The 12,502-nt window shown below is 33.2% G+C and overlaps 1 protein-coding gene across 1 annotated transcript; it reads right to left on the reverse strand.

Annotated features, from left to right (window-relative positions):
• Positions 1-9,861: 9,861 nt before the first annotated feature.
• Positions 9,862-12,037, reverse strand: LOC150104835 (uncharacterized). The gene has a single exon (XM_090396004.1). The coding sequence runs from the start codon at positions 12,014-12,016 to the stop codon at positions 10,049-10,051; it is 1,968 nt and encodes a 655-aa protein (XP_090252130.1). The 5' UTR covers positions 12,017-12,037; the 3' UTR covers positions 9,862-10,048.
• Positions 12,038-12,502: the final 465 nt, after the last annotated feature.

The following is a 12,502-nucleotide window of genomic DNA, read 5'->3' on the forward strand; positions in this document are numbered from 1 at the left end:
GTTAAAGTTCTATTGTTGTACACTTGTGCGCATGTGGAACCACGAGAATCTCCAGTATCTCATAGTAGAGCTGAAAGAGTCAGGCAAATTATAGCTGAGATTATTGTTCATATGAAGAGGGTCCAAGGTGATTTCTTTTGACTCGACAATGCGGCGTTCTACCTCATCGTGGCAAATGTGTAGGTTTGAAGTTGTTGTCCAATTTACTTCATGTTGGCGGCTTGGCTTTCGTTGTTCGTGTTTATTGAAAATAGGACATGGCCTGATAGGGCAGTAGCTCTCGTTCTCTTGTAAGCAATGTCTCTCTGGTGTTCCTCGAGATGCAGGAAGATAGATTTCTCCGTTTGGCCATAGTAAGGTTTTCGGCACTCACATGTGACTTTGTATACACCTGGGAATTGTAGAAGGTTGTGAGATTGCTTGTAGTTGCTGAAACTTGTATGCAAAGTCACATGTGAGTGCGGAAAATTTATTTAATTAAAATCCATTATTCTAAACATCAATCTTCCCTGAATTTCATCTAAAGGTTAAGACAGGACTAACTTTTATGGCCGAGTTGAACAAAATTGCATTTTAATAAAGGCAGGTAAATCAAGACGCGAAGTGGGAAAGAGCAATGTATTATTTATATGGAATGTCGCAAAAAACTAATAAAATAAAAAATAAAAAATAAATAAAAAAACGGGAATAAAATGCTATCAAGTATTTAAATTGATATTCCATTCTAAATAAACCGAAACAAAAGAAAATAAGGGAGATGTAAACAGATAATCTTATCTGGATAGGAGTATAATGAAATTCTGAAAGGATACGGATTTCTGAAAAACTCTTTGTTAGTATTTAATGATCAGAACCAAGGTCACTCTCCTTCTCTTTCGATGATTAGAAAAGGGTGAACGAAACCAGATGTACAAAGCACTGATATTTGAATTGCTCTGAAACGTTAGTAGCCAAGGTCTTTGGAGTACGTTTTTGTTCGAAGTGTTTGTTATAATTCAGACAGCAATTAAGAGTGGCAGTCTGGAACTAGGATGAATATCACGTGCTACCGAATACGTCCTTCGGACTGTTAATACTCTTAACGATGGAAGTTTCAATTAACATCCTGCGCTGACACCTACGTCAGTTATAAATTTTCAGCTTTATCGTCCTTGGCTGCGAGTTATATGAAAATACTTAAAACTCTGCGAGAACAATCTCTTATTAGCATTGCAAGTATTTATTTATTGGTATCTTCATACATATTTAAATTTTATTAAGATTAACAACATAACCTGAATATAGATATACAAATATAAATCAGGGCACAAGCAAAATTTCGATATCTTTCTCCACAATCATAATAAATCACCTTCGAATTACTGTTTGATTAGTATTACGTTCTAATTGACATTAATGTCTTTAGGGATGAAGCGAAAAGCCTTTCATATTCCCCGCTATCTGTTACGGCTACAGTGAGAGTAGAATTTTATCAGCAGTTTGCTCGCCCTGAATGGGCATGGAGATTATGCATCGCTACAGGAAGTTAAAATAGCTTTTGGTCTTCTATGCTTGAATACATCCGCCGCATCGTACGCTACAGCTTGCTGAACTAGATTATTGGGATGTGTGGACGTCTTTAGGAAGAATTTTGTTGCTAAAGATTGTAGGAAATAGAAGATGTAAGGAATATTTGTATCTCGATGGAGTTGATTATTTCTGACGAGCCATGGGACGTTCAGTATCATTCGCAAGCACTTGTTTTGTACACATTGAAGTTTCATAACATATTTGTAGTGGAGGTGTGGCTCCAGGCTGGAGAAGCGTAAGTGACTATAGGACGAATAATCAGCTGGTTCACATCCTAAAATTTAACTTTAAAATTCTAATAATCAAATTATGGCTATTTTTTAAAGGTGTGTTCAACTTTTTAAAAATTTTAAAAACTATTTTATTTATTAATCACTTTTATTTATTATTTACAAATATAAGTTTATAATATGTTTTATAGAAAATAAATTATAAACCTTAAAATAGTATGAACGATATACTATTTCATTCATACATTAGGGTATCATTCATTAGGGTATATGAAACTTTTTAATATATGAAACTTTTTGAATTATGTCGTTTTAATTGATAATGACGTCATATTTCTTGATAAAGATTTTGAATGACGTCATATAAAGATAAACCACTTTCTTTCATAAGAACTCATGAATTCTAAGATATGAAAATTGCTACTAGCTACCAAATAAATATTAATACGAAGGAACTGTTGGAATTATTTTTTTTCCCTTTAAACAAATCTTTTCTTCTTCTTAAGAAGAAAATAGGCAAAAACAAGCTAAAATTATTTTTGCATTCTTTTTCTACCATAAATCTTATTTTACGCCATAAAAAAACCTTAACTCTTATCAGGGTTGACTTTTGACCATATAAGGAATTATTTCACTTTTTCAAAATGTTTCTCACATTATAAATGTAAATCTGAGATTCATCCCTTTGGTCAAGGGTAAATCATTCATTTTTCATTCTTCAATGCTTCTAAACTGATGGCAAGCCAAGAAACGATTTTTCATACTCTGTAAATTTCATACTGGAATGATGCGTGACACGTCACGTGATCACTGGGCTTATTGTTAACGTGTTTCGCATAATACAGTAGCTCTGTGATGCTCAGAAGCAAAACAATTGCACATTACACTGTGTGTATCAGTGTCGTTTTTGATGATGTAAAACCAGGAAACTAAACAAGCCGGAAGAGATGTTCGTGAGCAGACGATCACGTACTTAAACACTTCTGAAATAACAATGACTGCTTTTTTCCTCCTCTTTCCCCCCGCTGTCCTGAGATAATAACAGAACTGGCTTGATGGGTTGGGGAGCTATCCTTGAGTAAAAAAGAATTCCTGGAATACTTGGCTGTTATAAAAATCTCCGTAATACTCTTAACTTCTGACTGGGCAGGACTGGAACCAACTAAAAGAGCTAGTCACAGTATTTTAATCTAAACTTAAGGAATTTCAGTTATTCTAATTTGCACTTAAAGCAGTTTCATTGTGTATGTTTTACACCTATTCAACAAAGCTTAGGTCAAGCAGAAAACATTAAATCTTTTCAAACAGCAATAACGTAGAAATGAAACGAATCAGGGAATCGTGGAAAAAATTCAATTCAAAATGTTACGTTGAAAATGATGTCATTCACACTATTTTAAGGCTTATAATTTATTTTCTATAAAATACATTATAAACTTATATTTTACTTATAAATAATAAAGAAATTTGATTAATAATTAAAATTATCTTAAAATTTAAAAAAAGTTGAATACACCTTTAAAAAATAGCCATAATTTTATTATTAGAAACTTAAAGTTAAATTTTAAGAAAATATAGTCCTTTTTAGGACTTCCAGGGTAACAAATGGTAATGCTGTAGCCAATGAAGTTTTAACTGAGGCTCGGCTATTGCCGTTACCCAGCCATGACTAGAGCTTTTTAGCTCAATAACACTCCATCCACACAGATTTTCTTCATTCAGATGACGGGATAAAGAGTCAGGAACTCAGTCCATCGCCCAGTTCTTATAAGAACTTTAGGAAATGATACCAATCAAACAGTATTTCGGAGGTGATTAATTATGATTAGTCTAAGTATGATAAATGAGATTAAGAAGTAAATTTCGACGTAAACTAATTTTATATGAGATTAAGAAGTAAATTTCGACGTAAACTAATAATTTTATAGAGTGGAAAAGGACTAAAATGATCAGGAAGTGAGAATAAAAATATAAAAATATACTAGGTTAAAGTAAAGAGGGTAATTAGGAAAATCACCTTACATTTACTGGAAGATACATTCTCACACATAAATTGTATTTTTTGTGATTTATGATTTATTTATTTATTTCATGCTAACAGAGAGAATACGAGCAATATGGGAACTCACTAGGTTTTTCATTTTTATTTTCGGCTAGTGACACTGGTTTTGAGTCAAGTAGAAATAACGATAGAAACTCACACAGCATGATACGAAAGTTTCGTTGAAAAGGAAATAGAGTGAATCTATTAAAAAGGAAATTATATTAACCTAACTAGTTTTTTACGGCAGTTATATAATGAAAGATGTTATATTTCCATAATTATTTCGAAACTATCATAATATTTCAAACTTAATGAAAATTTAGAAATTGTTTTAAGAGCTGAGAATACAACCTTCGCATCGGAGTTACTTTGGTCTCGCTGTTTAAAAGATGGAGCCTGTATTATTCGCCTTTCAAGTAGAGCTATTGATTACTCTTTCACTGGCCTAACAGCTGTTTCCTACTGTCGGTTCTCATCACAGACAAGGTAGAAACCATTGGAGATTTCTGCCTTGCCTGTGCAGTCCAATATCAGTTTGTGTTCTGCATTGTTGTAATTATTATCGTAATCATTGTTATGGAAGTTTTAGATGGTGATATAAAAAATATTCATCTTCTTATTTATTTATTTATATATGCCGTTCCTATTTATTCTGTTTTTAGTCGATGATCAGCTGTTTGATTGGAGTCTTTGAATGTATGCATCAGTGGCGGCCGATGAAAATTTTAAGTGGGGATGCTGCATATACAAAATATATATAAAAAAACTCTTTTTTCCTAATTAGTAACCAATTTATTAATAATAAAATTTTTATATTAAAAAATTGCTTTATTAAAAATATTTCACCCTCACCACGAACACACACTAATAATAAAATTTCAGTATCTTACAGAAATAACGCGCACATGCATATAATTTATCTGTAGCGACACTGCTCTAACGAGCAGTGTCGCTACAGAGTCTAGCCAATTGGCAGAACGCGATAATTCTGACACTGATCGCAGTGCATTTGTTTCGTGTAACGATAATTTTAAAAAAATATAATTCTTTTCATATTTTCAACAGTGACACTCGTCATAATTCAGCCTTGTATATATAATAAATAATTATATGTTATTTTAACAAAATAAAATATGATTTACAAAAAATAGTTCATCCTCACCACGAATACGCACCAATAATAAAAGTTTCATATCTCACAGAAATAACGCGCCCAAGCGTACAATTTATCTGTAGAGACACTGCTCGTTTGAGCAGTGTCGAATTCACTTGTTACGTGCAATGACAAGCGCAAACGAATATCGGCGAGTCGAGCTGCAATTGGCCGAACGTGATAATTCCGACACTGTGTTAGATCGCAGTGCATTTGTTTCATAATCTAAAGCGTTAATCGAACAATTCCAATTATTAACTATTCAATCAATGTCGAAACATAAACTGTAACCTTAACATATATTGCATTTAAATAATGTTGTACGCATTGTTATTATTTTTAAACACAAACAAAATTTAATTTTTTCATTTTTTTCTTGCGGGTGCTGCAGTGTCGCAGTGCTCATGTACAAGCCGCCACTGATATGCATTAATCTTATTTCAAAGGCTTATACTTTGCTAACTTTATTTTGGGAGATTATTATTTTTTTTTAAAATATTTTTCTTCCTTATAACAATGTCGGCATCGCCATCACTTGATAAACTTTCAGCCCTTTCTCCACCTGTCTTGTTTTTCTAGATTCTGGTCGTTCCAAAAGCTTGTTTGTTTGATTTAGAATTGCGGTGGAATCTCAGGCTACGAGGCCACTAAATTAAGGCTGTACATTGCGTGTGTTCCTCTCCTGATTTACTTGTTTTGTGGGATGAAAAACCCGAGTTTTCAGCAAAGAAAAAGCCTTCCATCTCCATATGACCATCTAACTCGTATGAATAAATATTTGTCGATATAGTGTTTTTCTATGAAAGCCATTATTTTATTTATTTTTTCTTAGATATGGTGAAAATTAAATATTCATCCTGATAAATCATTAATAATTTTTTTTTCAACTATATAGCAACAATTACTTACATCTCGCTCACATTGTATTGTTCTTTATACTTTTTTACAGATTTCTTACAATTCATCTTAGCAATTTACTTTCGTTCTATCTGATCATCTAGCCCACCATAATTGGCCGAGAAGAAATGCACGTGTTCTCCAACTAACAGGCCGAGTATTATCTAGACTGAGTATTATTTAGCCGGTATCATATCCTCTAGACCGGTGTGAGATTCTGTTCCTCGTACTGATGGCGCGAAGTAGCTTGAAACAGTTCCATTTTTGGTCTCTTGAACAAAATTTTGAATTATGCAAAAAAGTAAATAAAATAGATAAAAAATAATTGAAAAATCAATTAGCCCTCCGAGGATACTAATGTATCATATGTTTACACCTTTCACGAGTGAAAAGCAAAAAACACACACAAAAAAAAAATGAATCTGCAAACAGTTTCACGATGCCCTTGAATGTGAAAAAATATGGGTTGAAATGAAGCCTATAATTTTTTTTTCCCGTCTGAAAGTGAGTTAGCTTCATGTGGTGGTGTTTTTCCCCTCCTTTTTTTTTTTTTTTTAGTCCAGCCAAATTCATGCTAAACGAGTTTTTATTGTCTTTTTATAAAAATAATTTATGATTCTGCTGTTTTCTCTGAAATTATAAATTATAAAATAAATAAATAAATAAATAAGCAAGCAACCTCCATTTAATTTTGGACTCTTTGCTTTAATGTGTGTTTGTGTCACTAGATGGCGTTCAACTTTCAAATTGAGCTCTTTTTTTTTTTTTTTTTTTAATTGTCCACACATACGACGTTCTTTATGTTAAGGTAACTAAATATAGCCACAAAAATATAGCTAGGGCGTCTTATCTGGATGGCAGAATAATTGTCGCAGGCATGTGGGAATTCTTTTATTTATAAAGACTATAGATAAGTGTGCCATGCAACATTAAATTTAAAAAATTAAAAAAAAAGAAAACAGCATATTTCAATAGTATACACAAATCACATCGAAGTCTTGCATATATTAATATATGCGTGTATGACTGTTTAGAAATGAAAATGTATTTCAGCAAAAAGATATCGTTTAATGTTCATGAAGATATGTATTGTTACATAGAACATTATCACACAAGGATTTGTATAAGAATAGTTTATTTTTAATTTTTTTTTAACAGCTCGGAATAGTCAACAACAGCGAACATAGTAAGCAAATAGATATATTAACAATAGTAAATAGCTTAAACAAACTTAACAATCGATATATTTTATCAGGAATTGAAGTTCGAAAACTGCAGTTATGAGGGTGATTCACTACAAAAATGAATTCTAATTTTACGCATGCGCACAAACGCGAAGAGAAAGCTAAGTACATTAACAGCTAATTTTCAACCGACCTATCAAATATAACATACATATATTGTTTTCTATCATTAAGCCATTATTCGCATCTTGAAACAATAACGACAACACAGCTGTACTCAATTAGCATAACACAATTAAGTTTTTTTTTTCTCTCTAAAGAAAATGAGATACTATTTAAAATTATGATTAGCAAAACTTCAATGCCATAAGGATTTTAAGTTTTGTTATTGCTATTGTAAAGAATTAAGAAAAAATATACCTACTTTTAGCATTATGCAGTGCAGCTGAATTGTCAAATGTGAATAAAAAATATATTCTAAAAAAAAAGGAAATTTTGGAAAAAAGCATGTATGCTGTTCGTAATTCAAAATCTATATAGCTTATTTAATAATGCTTATGTGTATTTAAAATATCTATAATTGAGTGAATTTGAAAGTATTATAATATGGACGGATCAAATGCGAAGGGCCACTACCTAGAGCGGTTTCGATCTTATCATCAGTGGGAGTCAGACCATGGAGAGAGAGAGATCAAAGTTTTTTTTTGGGAGATGGACTGAGTCTTTGACTCTTTATCCCTTCATCTGAATGAAGAAAATCTGTGTGAATGGGGTGTTATTTAGCTATAAGCTCTGGTCATGGCTGGATAACGGCAATAGCCTAGCCTCAGTTAAAACTTCATAGGCCACAGCATTGCCATCCGTTACACTGGTTTTTTTTTTCGAAATAATCCTACTACCAGAGATCAAACTCTTATTGTCCTTATAAGGACTGTATTAAAGGGGAGAAGCAAGAATGCTTTTCATTTTCTCCGTTATCTGTAGAGGACAGTGAGGGATAAGGTGTTATTGAGCTATTAAAGCTCTATGAAGTGTTATTGAGCTATTAAAGCTCTGATCATGGCAAGAGGGTAACAGCAATAGCCGAGCCTCAGTGAGAACCTCATTGGCTACAGCATTGCCCACCCAGGGTTTCGTATTCTATTTTATTATTCCTCTCTCCCTTCTCTAATTCCAGAGATCAAACTCGAAGTAATGCAGAAATCATATATATCTCATATACAAGTAGGTAAAAGGTGCTAAAAGTTATTAATCTGGATAAGAGAATTAGGTTTATTGCAGGTTAAAGATATCAAGAAATTTTATAATTGGTTTTATATTACATTTATATTTTATATGTTTTTACATTTTATACGCTTTTTTACATTTTACGTTTTATACACTTATTTTTACATTTTACGTTTTTATATTCTTTACAGGATTATATTTATACACGTCCGAAAAAGGGGGTGTGTTTTGCATTATGGGATACATACTAAGTCAATTTTCAATTTATTTATTTCTTCTTATGGGTTTTTCCCGCCGTTCCTCATCCGTCTCATCGGACAGGTTGAGCCCTTTTAATGAGGAATTAAGTATGCATTTATGGCTGTAAATCCGTGTGTGTTCACAGGACCGGCTTGACTGTTCTAGGGAACGAAAAACCCGAGTTTCCGGTTGAAAAAGCCCTCTACCTTCGTATGAGACCAGCTAAATCACCTTTACTCAAAAGAGACCAGTAAAAGTTTCTCACGTCATGGAGGGGAATCGAACCCAGGTCTTTCCCGACCAAAGGGGTTCGTCTATACCGACTGAGCTACGGAGGTTCACTAAGGCAACTGATATGATGGCATTAGCCTCTATATACCAGTAGCTCAGACAGGAATACATTTCACGCGCAAAACATTGTTTTGCTTCCTTTGGAAAAGGATTAAAACCAAGTATAAAAACTCTTGGTATGTTTAACACACACACACACACACATATATATATATATATATATATATATATATATTTTTTTTTTTTTTTTCAGAATTCATTCAATCATTAAAGCTTGTTCATTGTATATATATATATATATGTGTGTGTGTGTGTGTGTGTGTGTGTGTGTGTGTGTGTGTGTGTGTGTGTGCGTGCGTGCGTGCTGTAGTCAATGACGTTTTAACTGGTGCTCGGCTATTGCCGTTACACAGCCATGACTGTCAGAGCTTATAGCTAAATAACACCGCATCCACACATTTTCTTTAATCAGATGAAGGGATAAAGAGTCAAGGAATCAGTCCATCTTCCCTCCCCCCCAAAAAAATAGGACAAACGCATAGATTGTCATTGAAAATAAAATTAAAATTTTCGTTTAGATCACTGTAAAAAAATCTTTCGAAGTCTGTCAATTAGCTATCAGCGATTTTGTAGCAGTGGTTTAGAATTTCCACAGAAGTGTTCAATTGTTTTTCTAATCGCAGACTATTTTCTGTAGGGTGAAGTGCAGAATTAAAATACAGTAAGTGAGAATTACGATAGATGTTATACGTTATAAAAAAGTCTAGACATATAATTTAAGAACTATTCATTATTTATATACAATATTAAATAGTTATATAAAATATGCATTTCTTTAAAATAATTTAAGATTAATAAAATTGAAAAAAAAAATTTAATGAGTTTTAAGATTAATATTAATATTTTAAGTTATTAATGTAACTATTAATGTAATAGCTACATTAATATTAGCAACATAATTTGATCTGCTTTGGTTGAAATGAATATAAAGTAAGACGTTTTGCATTATATAAGATGATTAGATACGGTACAATGTTATTGTGCTTAGAATCTGATATATGACAACGCAGTGTTTATGTTTTGGGAATGTATGTATGAAAGATTCGTAGAAAAAAAATTCCTAGCCGCTTATGTAAAATTTATCCATTTTCTAGAGATGCGTATCTTAATACAATGGAATTAAACTCGTGTCTAAATGATCTGATGAACTTAATTAAATTATACATAAACAAAATTTTCTTAATCTGGGATCGTTTATGCAATTCGACTGATTTCCATATTTATTAATTCTACTAACATCGTCAAGAACTGTGTATTCGTTCTGTCTATAACGAACCGTACCTTCAAATAATCCATCTCCTGGAGTGGCTTTCACTGTAATGAGATAATCAAAATGAACATCTTCGTTCTTTACTTTATTAGCACGTCCAATTGTGTCAAGATACGCTAATAATTCCTTGCGAGGTTTATCTAAGAAGGCATTCTGAACAGAGTCCAGTGAAAGATTAGCACATTTATCTGAATGTACACTTAACCATTCGTTCAATTTCAATATCAAAACTTCGGCTGCCTTGATCACATTTTTATCATCTTTTGAAACGGAAGTTTCAGAGTGGCACGTGCACCAGTGAGGAAGAATCCCAGCTTGATTACACGTTCTAGTACGGGGTATTTGGTGAAACAAACTGATTCCACGTATTCCATTAGAGGTGTCGGTGTAATAACCAACTCCGGTTACTAGATGGAGCAGTGTTGCATGGATGTCAAAGGGTGTTGTCAAGCGACGTTGATTTATTTTAAGATTACGATGAAATTGTGGGTGTTTTTCTAGAAACCATGGGGGTGGCACCAGAAATATGAAAGGCAGTCGTTCTTCAATTTTACCAATGTATGTCTGACGAATGCCTCCAAAACGAATCCCATGATCACTAAAAAATACAAGAAAGCTTCGATTGAGGACACCTGTTTCGTATAAATCTTGAAGTAACTCAAAGGACGGTCTATCCGCATATCCAGCATTGTTTAATACATCATGAGTGAGCCTAGCCACAAAGTCGAAAGCAAAGTAAGGTCTGTGGTCCATAGTGTGTACAAATAAACGGAGATAATCAAATAAAACCTCCATTTCCATACGGTCCCTAATGCAATGGTATTTACTTCTCTTGCGCACTTTCGATTCTTCTAATGCTTTTGAGAATGGTCTTAAGAAATAGTCGGTAGGAACATCCTTGAATCCTCTGCGAATGTAATCAAACGTGGCAATCTCTGGTGCATCCTCAGCAAGAAAAGTTCTATACCCATAATTGGAATAAAGTTTCCAAATGAAATCAAGGTCATCAAAAAATTTATTTTTGTCATTCCCTCTATCTTCTATCCAGTAATATTCACCATGTCGTCCTGTAAGGATAGGAACTATATTGGGAAAGGTATTATCCCCTACTTTGTTGTAGCCATGCAATTCTATAGCAGAAAGAGTCTCTCGTAAATACTTACTTGTACGGTTAAAATGACGAAGGAAGTTCAACTTAGACACAGAATCAATGCCGACTAAGATAATACTAAGGTTCTTTAACAGTTCAGGCATATCTGCTTGTTGTTGTAGCTTTTCACAACGTTCTTCGACTTTTGGTTTTAATGGTACTAAGGCTAGATAGTTTTCCATCAAGACGCCCTTTTCTACTGAGCAGACAATATGAAGGAATTCATCATCTAGTGGTTGGTCAAAGATCAATAGCTTCTTTTTCCCGATTCTATAGTAATCATCGGGTTTTGGATGGATTTCTGTATCTCTGCTAATGGGTTGATAATGACATTTTATATTGTCTACGTTCTCGATATTGTAATGGATGGTCAGTACTTTTTCATCTAAAGATATGGTGGCATTGGGTTTCAGTTTCAGAAAGGACGGCTTCTGGGAGCAGACGAATGAATCCTTGCGACTATAGAAGCGTTTCACTGAAGGATCAAAAGGGTTAAATGATGGTATCCGACAACCTGATGTGTGAATCTCAAATCCTTCATTAATGGGTGGTAACTGTTCAGATATCGAAAGCGGAGTAATATTCCTGTAATAAATATAAGACATATATATAAATATGGCAAACATGAAAAGAAGCAAAAGGCGATGAGATCTTCTCCAGACCGGAGAAATTTGGGAGGTTTTCTGTTTGGATTCCGTCATTCTCAATGGATACTTGTGAAACAATTTTAATCACGTGTTAGCAAATTCATTGGCGATGACAGGTTGGTAGAGATTATTATTCGTTATCATTTTCCTAGAAAATCTTGAGTGACATTGATCGGTTTGTATATAATTCGTTCATAGAATATTAAGGTGGTTTTAAACATTATGGCGCACGGAATTCTGTTTTTTGGATCATTCAGTGCTCTTTTCAGTTTTGCAAAAACTTGAAGTTTACTGTTATGCTTATTAAAATACTGATACCGAAATGCTTTCTCATTTTAGATACATGAACATGATCAGAAGTTTCTTGGTGGTAGTGGTGGTGGGGAATATCAGTTTTCTGTTTATTAGTCCTTTCGATTCGAAATTGTCATTTGTCTCCCTTCCATACTTATATAAAAGCTTTTCATTATTCACCTGAATCTAAAACTATTGGCAAATTTCTTCACCTGTAGGGAAAAAATCGAAATATTATAACATTTT

The sequence above is a fragment of the Typopeltis vanoorti genome, chromosome 7, assembly GCF_054136105.1.
Source record: "Typopeltis vanoorti isolate ZY-2024b chromosome 7, IOZ_Tvanoo_1.0, whole genome shotgun sequence".
NCBI lineage: Eukaryota > Metazoa > Arthropoda > Arachnida > Uropygi > Thelyphonidae > Typopeltis > Typopeltis vanoorti.